This window comes from Gadus morhua, chromosome 12 (assembly GCF_902167405.1).
Source record: "Gadus morhua chromosome 12, gadMor3.0, whole genome shotgun sequence".
In the NCBI taxonomy this organism is placed as follows: domain Eukaryota; kingdom Metazoa; phylum Chordata; class Actinopteri; order Gadiformes; family Gadidae; genus Gadus; species Gadus morhua.
In genome coordinates this window covers 12,548,971-12,567,104 of record NC_044059.1, presented here as the reverse complement: position 1 = coordinate 12,567,104, position 18,134 = coordinate 12,548,971, and the positions used below count along the sequence as shown (strand labels likewise).

Genomic DNA, 18,134 nt, shown 5'->3' with positions numbered 1-18,134 from the left:
TCCGCCTCCTGACCCGACGTCACCTCTATTGCTTCACATATGTTTATATGTGAAGCACTTTGAGTCTGCCTTGTGTATGTAAAGTGCTATATAAATAAAGTTGCCTTGCCTTGCCTTGCCTATTGATTCGGGGGCAAACTGGACGTGTCGCCGCATGTGCGTTTTCTTGATACATGTGTGCGTAATATTACGTGAGCATGCCGCCATGCTGATGACACCGAGGCTTATGAGCGAACACGGCGAGGTTCAAGTCCCTGGGCCGCTTTGAAGCCGACTGATTTACTGAACATTGGTTCTGATCGCTTTTGATCGCGAGTTACGACTTATTGCATGGTTGAGATTGGTCTCCGCACCTCCACACTCATGATGGTCTCAATGTAACCTTGATTTTCCTGACGAGGGGACACCCTACCCAGTACCAATCTTATCAAAAAACAAATTGATTAAATCTTTTGATTTGATCTTTGATTGGTTGATTTTATAGGACAAATGTATCATGATAAATGTCCCCACAGCGAACCCAAGTGGCGGTGGAAGGTCTCACCACAGATGCTGCAGCCAGCGTCTGACTGTAGCCCTCGCTTCTACACCATCACATCGTGTATTGAATGTTCATCCATCACATTCACAACAAGACCATTCTCATGGGAAATACTACTAATACTGGACAGACCTGAAACACTTTTAATAAAAACATGAAACCTAAATGCACTCGTCGGTAGGTCTTTAAACGCACGTCCCAGTCAGAGGCCGGGCTTAAACGGGCAGTGGCTCATTCAGCACTATAAATTATTCAGGGCCCCGGGCCCCGGATTTAGATACTGCTGGCGGCTGAGTGTTGGTAGGCCAGTAGCATGCTCCCGTGCTAAAGCTTGCTGGCCTTCACCTGGGGTCGACTGGGTTCTGCTAACCAGCCAACCAGCAGACAAACAGGCCTTCTGCTAACCAGCCAACCAGCAGACAAACAGGCCTTCTGCTAACCAGCCAACCAGCAGACAAACAGGCCTTCTGCTAACCAGCCATCCAGCAGACAAACAGGCCTTCTGCTAACCAGCCAACCAGCAGACAAACAGGCCTTACATTGCTGTTTAAACTTTCAATGCTGACTGAATGATTCAGCATTAACATTAATAGAACATTATAATAGAGAGAGAGAGAGAGAGAGAGAGAGAGAGAGAGAGAGAGAGAGAGAGAGAGAGAGAGAGAGAGAGAGAGAGAGAGAGAGAGAGAGAGGTGTCATTGAAAGCGTCTGCATTGTGTTCCAGGTAACCTGAGCTCACCTGTTCTCCAGGTTACCTGCAGCTCATAGGGCTGGTGGACCCTGGAGGTGTACATACCTGGCAACCCAGCCGCAGTACTCACCTGTACATACCACTGTCACATACCTGCCCAACCTGGCAACCCAGCCGCAGTACTCACCTGTACATACCACTGTCTCATACCTGCCCAACCTGGCAACCCAGCCGCAGTACTCACCTGTACAGACCACTGTCACAACACATAATATAGGGTAATATAATACATTAAACAACATGTGTATATTAAATAACACTGCAAGTCTAATGTAAATGCAAGCGGCCTAAATGTTTTCATTCTTTTCAAAAGCTGTCTTGTCATTATCTTGATTTGAAACAAGTGTATTAATACTGACTGAGCGTAATATTGTTTAACATGTGATAATATGCAGTTGAGTTCTTTGTCGGTTTGACGGACATAAGATCGTTTATTTATCTGCAGTTAAGACTCGTGTGAGTTTTCAACTTGATATCCTAATCCCCCTCTCTCTCTCTCTCTCTCTCTCTCTCTCTCTCTCTCTCTCTCTCTCTCTCTCTCTCTCCTCCGCATCGCCGCTGCCCTCTCCCTCGCTCTCTCCGTGCTGACGTCACCACAGAGCTCAGCATCCTCTCGGAGGCGCAGCAGGGAGGAGACAGCAGAGCCATTTTGCCCTTAGCCAGAGTGTAGCCTCACCGTTCTCTCCCTCTCTCTCTCCCTTTCTCTCTCTCCTAACACCGGGGGCTCCAGAACAGAGCTCTCCGGTATCCGTTCACCTTGGCTTCCCCGTGCTTGACGGAAGGGGGTCGGGTGGCAAAGACGGCGTCGTTTTGACAGGAGGATAGTGTGGTTATCGCGGGACAGCGGGACGAGACGAGGCGGTGGGTGGCGGCGGTGGAGGTGGGGGTGGATGGTGAACACGAACCAAGGACACACAGCAGCAGCCAACGAGCGGGCTCCAGGAGAGGAGCCAGCCCACGCAGAGACCAGGCCGAGAGGTGAGCCTCATCCCCCTTCATTGTTCCGGTGATGAGGCGCCGATGCATTTTTAACGAGGCGCGTCTGTGCGGCGGGCGGCGGATCCTCCCGGGATCCTGCGGGGTGTAGCGGGGTGTAGGGTGCGGCCGTGCGGAGCTGTCACCAGACCCCTGGCTCTTCGAGCACACCGACGTGTTGTCATTCAATCTAACGGTTGTGATTCACTGTGGATATCGTGTTGTTTTTATATTTGATTCGTTGTGTACGCGGTATTTATTATGCGATGACAGGCGGAATCCATGTTGACGAACGCCTTGTCGTATTCATATGTCGTAGCCCGTGTCAGGTGGAAGACGTCTGGGGTGAGATACGAACGACGTATCTATGAATAAAAGCCCGTTAAATACCCATGTCCATTGTTATCAGCAGAGGCGTTGGGCTGGGTACTGTGCCCTGGACAGCCTCACCATGTCTGCTCCTAAACACAAGCTGGTGTTCATTATTTTGATGCCCAGATAACTCAAACAAACAGGCCTAGCCTCTCACTTCATTTTCCGCCCCTAATGTAGTCCTACCGGTCAGGGTGATGGTTGCATCGGATGAGATCCTGTCCGGATGCCTCTGTTCACCGGAGGATTACACTAGACTCCTTGTTTTAACGGCAGGACACCTTTCTACTAAACGCAGGCTTGGAGACATCAAAGTGTGACGCAGTTTGCATGTAAACCAATACGATTACACCCCCCAGCCTGTCAATACCCCGCCCCCCCCCCCCCAGCCAGGGTTGGGTAGAGGTAGTGCTATTTATTGGGTGGTGCAGGTGGAGCAGTGTGGTTTCAGAACAACCCTGTCGCGGTTCTCCTTTACGACCCCAGACAAATATAATTTGATGAATCTGTTGACCAATATCCTGCTACAGCAGTTTAGCTTTACTAGCCTGGTCCTACACACACACACACACACACACACACACACACACACACACACACACACACACACACACACACACACACACACACACACACACACACACTCGTATGTTTCCAACCCCTGGGGGGACGAGTGACCAACACGCACGCATTTACACGTACGCACGCAAACGCACGTCCGCTCACATGACCACGCATACACACATAAACACGCACACACACTCTCTGAATGTGTGTGTGTGTGCTCCCACATGCACACGGACGCACACACATGTTTTGGGTGTAGGCGGGCTCCTGTGAGTGTGTGTGTTTGGGTGGGGGGGGGGGGGGGGGGGGGGGGGGGGGTGACACAGCACTTTCACAGCCAGAACCGCGGCCTGCGCCCCGACCATCCGTCAGCCAGACCCCCCCCTGGGGCGGGGGCTTGACCCAGAGGGGACCATCGTGCCCCCCATGCCCCATGCCCCCTCCCCATGCCCCCCCCTCCCGTGAGTCATGGACGCCCTCGGGCCGTCTGACTCATCGATCGATTTCACACGCGACTTCCATCCATTAGGCCTCGGAGAGAGAGAGCCCGGCCCGGTGATACCGGCGCTGTGGGCGGGGCCGACTGCCAGACGGGGGCGGGGCCAGACAGGGATAGTGGGGAGGGGTCCGGGAGAACCGGGGAGGGGGGGGGGGGGGGGGGGGGGGGGGGGACTCAACAACACTACGTTTGATTTAGATATTTCGCTCTTTGTTGATCGGCCACTCCTAGGAATGGCTCTCGTGTCGGCCAATCAGAGCATAGTTTGGGCGGCCCCTCCCGCGTGTGTGTGTGAGTGTGTGAGTGTGTGTGTCTGTGTCTGTGTGTGTCTGTGTGTCTGAGTGTGGGTTTGTGTGTGTGTGTTACTATAGACCCCCCCTTCCATCCATTAGCGCGGTGATTTAATCACACATGCTTTAGGAGACCCAGAGCAGAGATGACCTTGGTGGGTTTGACCCCTGACCTCGTCTCTGTGGCCCTAAAATGAATTCAGGGGTGTGCGTGTGTGTTTTTTTATGTATTTGTTTGTTAGTATTTGTGTGTGTGTGCATATGTACGTGCATGTGAGTTTCTTTTTAATTAGCGTGTTTGGTCATTTTGTGTGTGTCTGCATGTGTGTGCGTGTGTATGTGCGTGCATTTGTGTGTGTGTGTTTTTGTAATGGTTGTGTGTGTGTGTGTGTGTGTGTGTGTGTGTGTGTGTGTGTGTGTGTGTGCTGTAATGTGTGTGATTTGTAACGGGTGTGTGTGTGTTTGCATGTGTGTGTGTGTGTGTACGTACGTATGTACGTGCGCGCATTTGTGTGTGTGATTTGTAACGTGTGTGTGTCCATACTGGGTCTATTGTTATGCTGGAGGCAGGCGGACATTTAGCTGTGGCTGCACTTCTGCTGCCCAGGCCCTCGCTGACCATGCACGCTTTGTTCCCACATGTTACACACACACACACACACACACACACACACACACACGCACACGCACACATGCACACACAACTACAAACACACTACACACATACACATGAAGCATGCAGACTAGACGCACAATACACACCCTGCACACATGTGACACACACTCATGCTAGACACACATTACTCACACACACACACACACGACACAAATGCAGGCAACCATATCAACATCTTTATATTTATAATGTATTCACATATTTGTTTTTATAAATGTAAGGGTTTTTAAGAAAAGGCACACCCGTATATTCCCACGGTGGCTGAAGATTCACAATCTGCTGATTGAAAATCTTCAGAATATGACCTATATAACACACATTAATTGAATGGCTCATGATGAATCAATCCATGATAGGTGATCATGTAACAGTCGGTCAACATACGATGTAATAACATGAAATAACCATAAGGACACCCATAGCCATAACACGTTGTTCACTAACATGACACAACATTATAAATGGATCTGACTAACACAACGCACTTAACAACACAACACACCTTACAACACAACCAAGGTTACAACACATCACACATTACAAGAGAACACACATTACGACACACATTACAACACACGTTACAACAACATTACAACACAACTCACGTTACAACACAACACACAGTACAACGAAACACACGTTACAACAAACATTCCAACACACCTTACAACACACCTTACAACACACCTTCCAACACAACACAACACAACACAATGCAACACACATTCGTTTTCAGAATTTTTTCAAGGTGTTCCAAATCTTCAAAGTACAGAATCTATCGGACCTTAAGGCAAAACTGTTAAGCATGATGTCAATGAAGGCCCGAATATTAGTTAGTAGAAAGATGGCCACCAGAGTGGGAAGTGTGGTCGTCAGGGTTTGACCATGAGCTACAGTGCCCCCTATGATGATATTAGCAATTTCTTTTAAATAATTTTACCATAATAATAATATTTAAAAAAATGGCTTGGTGCCTTGCTTTGCAACCACACTCATAAGTAGCACAATAAAAGATGTATCGTCCTCTTCATGGCTCTCTTCCTCTAGATCTGCAGTGATCCGGACCCAGACCCTCTGAGCCGGTCCCAGCCCCCCTGAGCCGGACCCAGACCCCCTGAGCAGGACCACACACCCCCCCCCCCCCTCCCCACCCCAGGGTGCCAGACAGGAGGAGGAGCCATGGCGGCCTCAGTCAAAGTGGCGGTGCGCGTCCGGCCGTTCAACTCCAGGGAGATGGGCAAGGACAGCAAGTGCATCATCCAGATGAACGGGAACACCACCAGTAAGTCTGTCCGTCTGCTGTCTGTCTGTCTGTCTGCCTGTCTGCCTGTCATCTTCACAGTCACTGCAGGAATCGTAGATGTTAGTCTGGGGATGGATGATGTTTCGACCGTCACTCCCAGAAAAGCGGTCGTTGAGGTTTTGTTGTTTTTGGTGTTTGGGTTCGGGTAAGGGTTTATAGGGATGGTTGGTGTTAGGGTTAAGGGTAGACAGTGGGGCGGTTGTTGATAGGAAGTCTTTACGGGGATTGGCAGTGTTAATCGTTTTAAGGGGTCTTTTGATGTTGGACAGTCTTTAAAGGCAGAGTACTGTTGATCTGAGTAATCTCTCTCTCTCCTGTTCGCTGGCCCTAAGGAGAGAGTTGATGCAGGGCAGTTTCTACTGCGATTGATGTTCATTTTCCCACTGAGGAAAAAAGCAGACAGAAAAAGTAATAAACTAAGCCCTCTCTCTCCGCGCCGTCCGTTAAACCCACTGCCGCGATAACGGAGAGGTCTGTAATCCCTGGAGAAAGGGAACCAATATTTATTAAGGACCTTTATCTACTAATGGGACAGGGATCCAGGCTGGGAGACATAATGGTGGAACGCTTCTCCTAATCAGGACCCCGTCTCTTTGCTGATCATATCTGTGAGCCGAAACAAATGGCTGTAAGTCCAGTACCAGGACACTGGGCCAGGCTGATGGGTCTGGGACGTAGGAGAGGCCAGAGCAGGGTATACTGGTGGGTTTGGGGTATCTGGGATAAGTGTTGGGTATCTGGGTGGAATTGGGGTACTTGGGATAGGGTATCTAAGGTAGGGGTATGTGTAACCCTGGACCCAGCAGTCCTGCTGTGTTGTATCATTCTGGGGGAGACGGCACAGGGCCGGAACCCAGCAACAGGAAGGGGCGGAGCTCCATCATGTTTCCTGTTTCCTGTTCCTGTATTGAGACGGTCCACCGAAGAATTAACCAATCACAGGAGTGGATGAAGCTCTCAGAGGGGATTTGAGAAAGAGTGTTACTGCAGCCAGGCATCACCGTGTCGATTTGAAACATGTGCGGAGACTTTATTGCAGTTCACTACTGCTTTTGTTTTGTTTGCAAATTAACCCCTTTCCCCCTTCCTTGTCCCATCAGACTTCAGATACGTACGTGTATGTGTGATAGAGTTAGGGTGTGGTGAAAGTATTATGGTATATATGATAGTATTAGGGTATATATGATAGTATTAGGGTATATATGGTAGTATTAGGGTATATATGATGTTATAAGGGTATATATGATGTTATAAGGGTATGCATGCTAGTATTAGGGTATGCATACTAGTATCAGTGTATGTGTGCTGATGTCAGGGTATGTGTACTGATTTCAGGGTATACATGCTAGTAGTAGGGTATTTGTGCTGATGTCCAGGTATGCAGGAGATGTCCGGGTATGTTGGAGAAGTCTCTGAGGGATATTACGGCGCAGGTGGCTTCAGATACCTGATCTCTAATCTGTGAAGAAGTTAAAGCTGCTGCTTAATAATGGAGGAGCCGTCCTAAAATATTTACAGTTTGGCCTAATTTAGCCGAGTAGCCCCGCCCAGCCCAGGGAGACCGGAGACGCAGACGCCATGTTGGTCCTGTTGTTGTTGTTCTACTGCTCAGCTGTGAGGGAGATGGTTCACGTTTTAAACTCATGTAGTCCTTCCAATAGCATGTGCCCTGAAAATATTACAGTGCAGTTTTTCTCACAGCTGAAGATATCGAATACGAAAGCTTAAATGTCTTGTTGTGTATCTTTGGACGGGCCGTGGCAAAAAACGGACCCGTCATGCTAGCTAGAATTAGCAAGCAAGCATGCTAGGCAGTGATACTCCTAATTCTGGAGCGTTCCTCGATGCAATGTCGAAACAATGTCCAGCCTGAGCTGTGGTACACACACACACACACACACACACACACGTGCACACGCATGCACGCACGCACATGCGCACGCACGCACGCACACATATGCACTAACTGCATTTTTCTGGATGTGTGCACACACAAATGCACAAACACAAAGACGCACACACACACACAGATACCCTCACAGACACACACAGACACAGATGCACACACCGCCGTTAAAGGGCCGGTCCCCTGGCTGTGGCCGTGGGGACCGGCAGGACGATGGACTCCAGAAGAATGAGGCCTTGTTCCTCCCAGACTGGAGCAGCAGAACGCAATCTGTCTCCTGTCCGTCTCCCTCCTCGCTCAGCCTTCCCTCTCTCTCTCTCTCTCTCTCTCTCTCTCTCTCTCTCTCTCTCTCTCTCTCTCTCTCTCTCTCTCGCTCTCTCTCACTCCCCCCGCCCACGCTCTCTCTCTCGTAACTCTCTTTATCCCCCCCTTCTCCCTCCCTCTCTCTCCCCCCTTTCTTCTCTCACTCCCCCCCCTCTCTCTTTCTCTCTCTCACTCTCTCTCCCCCCTCTCCCTCTCCCCCCCTCTCTCTTTCTCACTCTCTCCCCCCCCCCCTCTCTCTCCCAACTCTCCCTCTCCCACCTCTCCCCGCCTCTGTCTTCCCCCTCTCTCTTTCACACCCTCTCTCTCTCCTCCCTCTCCCCCTCCTCTCCCTCTGCCCCCCTCTCCCTCTCTCTCTCTTCCCCCTCTCTCTTTCACACCCTCTCTCTCTCCCCCTCTCTCCCCCCCTCTCCCTTTCCTCGTTCCTAGGGGCGACCAGTGTGTCTCCCAGCGGGCCAGAGAATGGCAGCAGGCAGTGATTTGGGTCTTTTCAGTCTGACAGGCCCTTGGCAGACACATCCTTCCCTGCGCCCCCTCACCCCTCACCCCCCCTCCTCCCCCCCCCCCTCCTCCTCCCCCCCCCCCCCCCCCCCCCCTGTCTTCATTAAGATGCAGACTCCCAGCCTGAGCCCCTCCCCCTCCCCCTCTGTAAGGAAGAACTAATAATGAACCGCGGCCCAGGCCTCCAGCCCTCTATGCGGCTGCTCATCGTGTATGTACATTCATCACTATTAGAGTCTCACTACTCATCATCGTGACATCATATCACATATTCATGATGTCAGAACATGAATGCTCCATTCGCAACAACGGCACTTTGCAGACGTATCTCATGCTGTCCATCATGGTTGTGTCATGGATCACACATATCTGTACATGGCGCATGTCTAAACATAAATATTATATGTTGCTATCGCTCATGATTATGTCATGTAGTCACCAATATATCATGATTATCTCATGGTTGCCTTCCCATATTATCTTATTTAATGCAGGACTATTCATCACATGTATCGTATTTATCCTCATCCTCATCATATATCAATATATCTATACAGCTATATCTTTATCTATAGATATAGATAACTATATCTATATCTATATAGATATGCATATCACATATCTGTACATACATATGTCCTGTATGTATCCAGTGAGTGGCAGCTGTAACAGGCTCAAACACGTTGGTGTCTTTTCATTTGATCTCTGGTTCGCTGGGGGCGGTGATCCCTGACCCCTGACCTGTGTGACCTGTGACACTCCAGACCCGGTCACATGTTGCCCAGCAGCTAACCAGGAGTCTCAGATCAGTTACTGTACGCAGACAGCAGGTCTGTGTCTCTCTGGTTTGTACCGGTTAATACTGGTTAACACTGGTCAGCGCTGCATCGTCACTGTCTCTTCTCGAACCAGCTGCTTAAACCAACAGTTTGTATTCAATGTCTGCACTTACAGGCCGGCAGAGATTACACAGAGTACTGCTACAGTATGTACACAGTACTCATTCACGAGTACTGTCTGTGGACTGAGCAGAGATTAGAGCATTGAGCTGGTGTTTATCTGGACACAATGGTGGACTGAGCCCTTTTCCCCTCCTTTAGAGTCAGCTGCAGGTGGCCGCTCTCACACTGACCGCGTAGCCGGGCGGACGGGCAGCGAGGCAGGTTTGATTCCCACCTGCGGCTCAGTGCTGCACGTCATTCCCTCTCCCTGTCGACCCCCTGCCGCGTCTCTCTTCTCTCTGCGTCCGTGAAGCTCAAAGCCCCGCAGAGAATCAGCCTCACGCCAGGTCTATCGAATCAACGCTGGGAATCCTAGTCACACAGACGTCACGTCCTCATTCTGTCATCTTCCCACCCACACATCCTCTCATCCTGTCATCCACTCATCCTCTCACCAACACATCCTCTCATCCACTAATCCTGTCATCCTGTCAGTCAATCATCCACTCATCCCGTCAGCCAATCAGAGGCTCTGGATGATTCCCCTGGGGTGACTCAGACCCCAGTCCAGGATGATGTCAGCGATGATGCCGTTGCCAGAGGGGGGTTGGCTGTGTGGTGGAAGCGGTTTGGACCGGACATCGTTGGGGGAAGGTCTCTCTCTACCCCCCGATGATGAAGTGGTTTAATCTCCTTACTGCTGCCGGAGTGGTTGAGGTGCAGCGCTAATCTGATTGGGTTAAAACCACCAGGAAGGTGCCGGTAATTCCCCCCCACACGCAGACCCGGTCTTCACCGTGGTCTCCCTCCGCTCCGGCTCTAGGCCCGGTACACCCGGCGGCCATCTTGGTCATTTGGATGGGGGAACATTCTAGAATCTCAATGACAACTCGACGCATACATTCTCTTAGTCTGAGCCCTCTATTTCCCCACTCTGGAGCAGTTATAGAGGGCATTTCCCCTGAGATTACAGAAGGTTCTCCCAGCCAACAAACCAATATGGAATATAGACGCTAGGTGACTCAACAATCTGTCCTTGGTCTGAGCGTGATGCTAACTTCCTCCATTGAACCTGACTCTTTCCATGTTAGCATTAGCGTTCAAGCTCTGGCTAAGCTCATTCGGTGAGCTTCTGGTTAGGGTATGATTTCATCACTTCATCATCTCTTCTTGGTGTCCCGGCTCTGTGCTGACACTCAGTGTTTTAAATGATGAGGGCGAGGAAACAGGAGAACGTCGTCTCTGATCTCTGAGAGCTCATGTCCTGGTTTCATCTGATACCGCTGCGCTGCTTCTTAAAATGAGTGTGAACAACATAATGGGTGTTTGCTTGCGTGCGTGCGTGCGTGCGTGCGTGCGTGCGTGCGTGCGTGCGTGTGCGTGCGTGTGTGTGTGTGTGTGTGTGTGCGCGCGTGCGTGTGTGTGTGTGTGTGTGTGTGTTCATCACAGACAGAGCTGCACTATTACAAAGATTACATTATGAACAATAATAGGAAATGTTGGCATTATGTAACGCTGGTGACCACGACAGGTGCATTTGAGGACAATGAAAATCTAAACAATTAGTTGTCGCTTTCATACCTGGATGAGATGATAGATTACGGTGATGGACAGAGACAGATATTTCTCGTGTACCAGCAGAATACTGGAACTCGTATGAGTCACCAGAGAGGATTCTGGGAAATGCAAATTTGAGACAAATCAATCACTGAAGGCAAACCAGATCTTTCTTGTCGTCCTGCTGGACTGCAGAGCTCGTGGTGGTCTGAAACCAGTTCAACCAGTGCAGGAGGAAAAGACTTCCCAGTAATGAACGTCCTCTGGGAACCGTGACTCATCCCAGTTCATGTTTCACCGTTAAAACCCCCGGCACGCCCGTTGAAACGGCCCGTAGAATCTCAAGCAGCCGACAGTAAAGCGACCAGATTTGAATGTGAATTTGTCTCCAGACCTCGGGTCCAGTCCGAAACGTTTCAGGGTTAATTTGTGGCCGTTTTGATCCGTGGACAATCTCTGCTCCGGTCTGAACCGCTCTGTGATTCAGCGGTGTGACCGCGTTCCTCCGTGACTGTGCATTATTTAAATGCTGCCATTTTGTTTTGACCTTGTACTCTACCTGAGTGGACAGCCGGTCCTGGCTCCATGGGGAGGGGGGTGGGGGGGTTGGGGGGGGGGTGCTGGCGGCGCGGCTCGGAGGCCGGTCCGGACGTATTAATACTTGTGTTGTGGAGGAGGAGGACAGTGAGTCAGAAAGCGCCTCGGGTTCCAGGATATCACACCTATCAGGCTGTATCAGGGCTTTATTGGTCCATGAAACGGTTGTAAAAAAAGAATTGATTTGATGTCACTCCTCTAGAGCTATGAAGGCACAGTTTATCTACGTGATTTATACTTTGATTATATTGTTGTACATTATCATCATTGTGAGTCCGATGATGATGGCTAGCTCGAAATACTTTGAAGGCATTGAGAAGATACAGCTGTAGTTCGACTCTAGCTGTAAGTTTGTGGTTAGTTTATTGCGATACATTAAGTCCAGCTATTAGCACCGATAGCAATGCAAGCACTTTCAGCTCTTATAGCACTATGTTAGCTCTGTTAGCACTGTTAGCACAATGCATCCGTTAGCCAGCCAGGATCCGGTTCCAGCCGCTCCCGCCTTGTTCTGACCCGGTTTTCTCTCCAACTTTCAGCCATCCTCAACCCCAAGCAGCCCAAGGAGAACAAGAGCTTCAACTTCGACTACTCCTACTGGTCCCACACCACTGTAAGTAACGAGTCCTACTGGTCCCACACCACTGTAAGTAACTAGTCCTACTGGTCCCACACCACTGTAAGTAACTAGTCCTACTGGTCCCACACCACTGTAAGTAACTAGTCCTACTGGTCCCACACCACTGTAAGTAACTAGTCCTACTGGTCCCACACCACTGTCGACTTTGAAAATAAGAAACCTCCTAATTGTTTTATCTGAAAAAAATAAATACAAATGGATAAAGGTTACACCTGTAAGTAACTACCTTTACTGGTCCCACTCTACTGTAAGATACTACTCCAACTACTACTCACATGTTAACATGAACACGTGTGCCCTGTGCGTGTGCAGCCGGAGGACTCCAACTTTGCGTCGCAGGTCCAGGTCTACAAAGACATCGGGGAGGAGATGTTGCTTCACGCCTTCGAGGGATACAACGTCTGCATCTTCGCCTACGGCCAGACGGGCGCCGGCAAGTCCTACACCATGATGGGCAAGCAGGACGTCAAGGACCAGCAAGGGATCATTCCCCTGGTGAGGAACCTCACCCTCTCATCACCTCACCGCCTCTCACCTCTGACCTCTCACCATCTCACCCTCTCACCCTCAGCATCTTACCCCGTCACTCCCTCTCACCCTCTCATCTCTCACCCCCTCACCCTCTCATCCTCTCACCCTCTCACCCTCTCACCGTCCCTCTGTGTGGTGGCTGTTGAGACCATGTAAAGCTTCCCACACCGTTAATAAAACCAACTTCAATCTAAATGTGTGTGTGTCGTCTTTAAGTAAGTCTAGCCTTAATACTGTCTAAACTGCGGCTCCGTCCCCAGCTCTGTGAGGACCTGTTCACCAAGTTCAACGACACCAACATCGACAACAACATGGCTTACTCTGTGGAGGTGAGCCCCTCGGATCGGCTGGCCGGCGCGTAACATCACAGAAACACTTCCTGCCGCCACAACGTCGGCTCGAGGAGCGCTCTCCCTGTGCTGACCCCCTCTCTCTGCGTTCAGGTGAGCTACATGGAGATCTACTGCGAGCGCGTGCGTGACCTGCTGAACCCCAAGAACAAGGGCCACCTGCGGGTCCGCGAGCACCCTCTGATGGGGCCCTACGTGGAGGACCTGTCCAAGCTGGCCGTCACCTCCTACAACGACATCCAGGACCTCATGGACTCTGGGAACAAGGCCAGGTGAGGGGCACAGCTTCACCGCTCTGACCACACCCTGCACTCGCTGCTCCTGGCTGTAGAACATCTGGAGCTCCAGGGAGCCCTAGTACACTCCCTCCTCCTGGCTGTAGAACATCTGGATCTCCAGAGAGCCCTAGTACACTCCCTCCTCCTGGCTGTAGAACATCTGGAGCTCCAGGGAGCCCTAGTACACTCCCTCCTCCTGGCTGTAGAACATCTGGAGCTCCAGGGAGCCCTAGTACACTCCCTCCTCCTGGCTGTAGAACATCTGGATCTCCAGAGAGCCCTAGTACTCTCACTCCTCCTGGCTGTAGAACATCTGGAGCTGCAGGGAGTCCTAGTACACTCACTCCTCCTGGCTTTAGAACATCTCGAGCAGGCTCAGTAGCTGCAGGGAGTCCTCGTACACTCGCTGCAGCTGTCTGACTAGAAAGTCTTTGGGAACACCCGTGAGTACTGCTGAGGCTTGCATTTGGCGACCCAGTACTGTCCATGTTCCACGCTGGTGACCAGGACATCTAGAAGAGCATAGAAACGTAACGTCTGCTGCTGTTTGAGCTCGTGAGCAGCTTGGTACCTCCATGACTGGAGCACACCGGAGAACCACATCGCAGTGCTGTGTAGTTCACTAGGGTACCGCAGTAACAGATCAAGGATGGGAGGGAGTGTGTAATTCTAGGTACAAACAGCATCCACCAGATTGTGTATCTGGTGGATGACACATCATTTTTAGGCTTCCTGGTGAAGATATTCAAGTCATTGTGGGATGCAGAGTTCGACTCCGAATGACTCATCAGATTCAATGAATGAACTAGGATTTCTTCTTCTTTACTGAAGTCATCTGTAGTACCACAGGACTCTACTACAGTACAGTAATAACCAGTGACCCATTTATGGGTTTTCTGTGCCTCCAACAGCAGGGTTATAAATAGATGAGTTAACACTGAGTTCAGAGGCATCAAAGACATTAGACATGCTGTGTGTTGGTAAGATTGCTGTTTCAGATCATTAAAACCAGCATAAAAGTGAAATTATAATAATCTGTGGGGATGCCATGGCCCCACAGATAAATGAGCAATTTGAATCTCCAAACTGTGTGTTGAAAAGGGTTGTGAGATTGCGATGCTTAGAGAGAGGTTTTCCTGATTTAAAGAGGCGGGAGAGGTTGTATGATAGATGCAGTCATCCGTTAATCCGGAACACACCTTGAAGGCCTACTTCTAACTATTCTATAATTCGTAGCCCTTGCAATTCTACTACTGAACAAGATATGTGACACTTGTCCCAGCCTAGGGAGTGAAGCTGTGGAAGAAAGGATTAATTATGGCTTAATCATTTTCTTAATGATATAAGTTACCTGAACATTAATTAAGTCTTATCCGATTTAATAGCATGGTTATCCATTAATCTTTAATTATTAAATAGGCCATAAGCCATTTTTGTTTGACATAACCACTTTGTTATGATTCAATTGTGTTTTGATTGAGTCTGATGGTTCTCTTGTATTGAAGATGATTTGATTTAATCAAAACACAATTTAAATTTGTACGGAATAAAATGGCTGAAGGCAGCGTTTTAGTGTAATTGTATCAATTGTTAACATGATCTATGTTGGTTCAGTAGGATCTTAGTGTCAGTTCTCTACTGCTCCATCATTGTTCCTTCCTAACTCCAGGGTTATTTTTTAGGTCCTTAACGACTCTGGTCTGTTGACTTTACTATGTTTATACATTTTGCCGCAGTCCCACTTTACAACCCTCCACCCTGAACCGCCCGTGACTGCCTGGTTTACTGCTGGTTTACTGCCCTATACGCTGTACACGTCCAATCAGCGTTGACTTTGCCTGTTCTTTGGATTCTGTCGGAGACGTTACATTCTAGAAGGTACATCTTAACAGAGTGCGCCCCCTGCAGGACCGTGGCAGCGACCAACATGAACGAGAGCAGCAGTCGTTCCCACGCCGTCTTCAACATCATCTTCACCCAGAAGCGCCGCGACGCAGACACCGACAACACCTCAGAGAAGGTACGTGTACCAGGTGTAGACAGGTGTGTACCAGGTATAGACAGGTGTGTGCCAGGTGTAGACTAGGTGTGTACCAGGTGTAGACAGTTGTGTACCAGGTATAGCCTAGGTGTGTACCAGGTATAGACAGTTGTGTACCAGGTATAGACAGGTGTGTACCAGGTTTAGACAGGTGTGTACAAGGTGTAGACTAAGTGTATATCAAGTGTCTACCAGACAGGTACCAGGTTTAGACAAGGTGTGTACCAGGTTTGTACCTGGTGTAGATAGATGTGAACCATGTATGTACCAGGTGTAGACAGGTGTTTACCCTGTGTGTACAAGGTGTAGACAGGTATGCACCAATTGTACATGGGTGTTTACCAGATGTAGACAGGTGTGTACCAGGTGTGTACAAAGTATTAACTAGGCGTATACAAGGTATAGACTAGGTGTGTACAAGGTATAGACTAGGTATGCACCAGGTGCAGACAGGTTTGTACCAGGTGTAGACAGGTATGTGCCAGACAGAGAAAGGTTTGTACCAGGTGCAGAAAGTTGCTCACCAGGTGTCTACAGGTGCAGACAGGTGTGTACCAGGTGTCTACCAGGTGCAGACAGGTGTGTACCAGGTGTCTACCAGGTGCAGACAGGTGTGTACCAGGTGTCTACCAGGTGCAGACAGGTGTGTACCAGGTGTTCTGACCCCTGTTGTGTTGCAGGTGAGTAAGATCAGCCTGGTGGATCTGGCGGGCAGCGAGCGGGCCGACTCCACCGGCGCCAAGGGAACCAGACTCAAGGTGACTACCCACAATCCTTTGCTTCTCATTCAAATCCATCAAATCTAGTGAGCTGTTACAAAATATCTGTTAATATTAAAGTAGGGCTTCATACTAATGCTTACACTAATGCATATAGAATACGCATTATAGATAGCTAATATACTAGCATTGTACTGTTCTCTGTGTTATCTTAACCTGAACCTTGTGTCTGGTTAAAGGAAGGAGCAAACATCAACAAGTCCCTCACCACCCTGGGAAAGGTGATCTCCGCCCTGGCAGAAGTGGTACGCAGTCAGACTTTACCTCATCATCTGTATTTGATACATTTATTTGCATCAGTGTAACATGCATGTCGTTTGCATTGAGGTGACCTCGTCATGAGTCTGGAGGGTTTGGTCGTACTTTTGAACTAGATCATTTCATGCTGCCATGTGTAAACCTTTTCACTCTGCTCTTTTCACCTCTCAGGACTCTGGACCCAACAAGGTAAGATGTTGTCGAGGTCGGACGTAACAATCTTTCCTTAACAAATATGATGCACTTCAGTGTGAAGTGAACTTCTTCATGTCCAAGTGAGGCTGGGCAGACTTCAGAGTCTGCCCAGCCTCACTTGGCCATGTCTAAGTTCAGGTTCGTTGAGGTCCACGTTGTGAACCCCTCCAGCGGCTAGGGGCTCCACGTCAACGTGTGTCCTCTCTCTGTGTCCCCTCCTGACAGAACAAGAAGAAGAAGAAGGTGGAGAACCACATCCCCTACAGAGACTCTGTGTTGACCTGGCTCCTACGAGAGAACCTGGGTACGACCACGTTGTAGCCTTTACCATCCACACAACCATGTGACACGACCAAGTTAAACTGTGTTAACTATGTACTAAGTGTAAATCCCAAACCGCGTTGGAAACGGTGCTGCATCCACGGCGGCATCTCGTCGCCAGTTTAGTTGTGCGGGAGTCAGACTACACAATATAAGACACAATGTAGGTAAGAAATAACTTGTGTTCGGGGATTTTATCCTGCAGCTTACATCTCATGTATCAAGGTACTCTGACCTCTGACCTGTCCCACGCCGGTAATGTGAAGGCTCTAGCGCCCTCTAGAGGACAGGTAGAACACAATGACCTCCGGCGTGTCTCTGATTGACGCCCTCCTCCTCCTCCTCCTCCTCTTCTCAGGGGGTAACTCCCGGACGGCGATGGTGGCCGCGCTGAGTCCTGCGGACATCAACTACGATGAGACTCTGAGCACCCTCAGGTACCGCTTCACGTTCTCATGAGGAGATGATGATGATACGTTATCATATAGTGCTGATCAAGAGACTCGAGGACATCAGTCCTCAAACTGGTAACAGAGAAGGACAGAAAGACAGGCAAGCAAAGACAAACAAAAAAACAACACAGCAGGAACCAGGAGGGAGTTTTTAGGAGACCAGTGCACATCAAAGGATACAATTCAAATTATTGGCCCATCATTTGAATCCATGGGAGAGGCTATTTGCATGGTTGGTGTTAGCTTCCCTCCGCCAACGCCAAGCTACTGCTTAGCCAACAAGCTAAATGTCCACGGCTAGATGTCCACCCACCTGAATGATTCCTCCACCACCAAGCTACCGCTAAGCTAACACCAAGCTACCGCTAAGCTAACACCAAGATACCGCTAAGCTAACACCAAGCTACCGCTAAGCTAACACCAAGCTACCGCTAAGCTAACAGCTAACCCCAACCTTGACGTCCACCCACCTGAATGACTCCTCTTCCAACA

General features: G+C 49.6%; 1 protein-coding gene across 1 annotated transcript in view; it reads left to right on the top strand.

Moving 5' to 3' along the window:
* The first annotated feature begins 1,901 nt into the window (after positions 1 to 1,901).
* The window catches only part of kif1aa (kinesin family member 1Aa), a 50,903-nt gene continuing 34,670 nt past the window's right edge, over positions 1,902 to 18,134 (top strand). The window contains 12 exon segments of the mRNA XM_030371818.1: positions 1,902 to 2,270; positions 5,719 to 5,953; positions 12,337 to 12,410; positions 12,750 to 12,932; positions 13,229 to 13,297; positions 13,412 to 13,590; positions 15,505 to 15,616; positions 16,318 to 16,395; positions 16,596 to 16,661; positions 16,846 to 16,863; positions 17,095 to 17,173; positions 17,549 to 17,627. Coding sequence (XP_030227678.1) covers positions 5,851 to 5,953; positions 12,337 to 12,410; positions 12,750 to 12,932; positions 13,229 to 13,297; positions 13,412 to 13,590; positions 15,505 to 15,616; positions 16,318 to 16,395; positions 16,596 to 16,661; positions 16,846 to 16,863; positions 17,095 to 17,173; positions 17,549 to 17,627 — 1,040 coding nt within the window. The 5' untranslated portion in view covers positions 1,902 to 2,270; positions 5,719 to 5,850.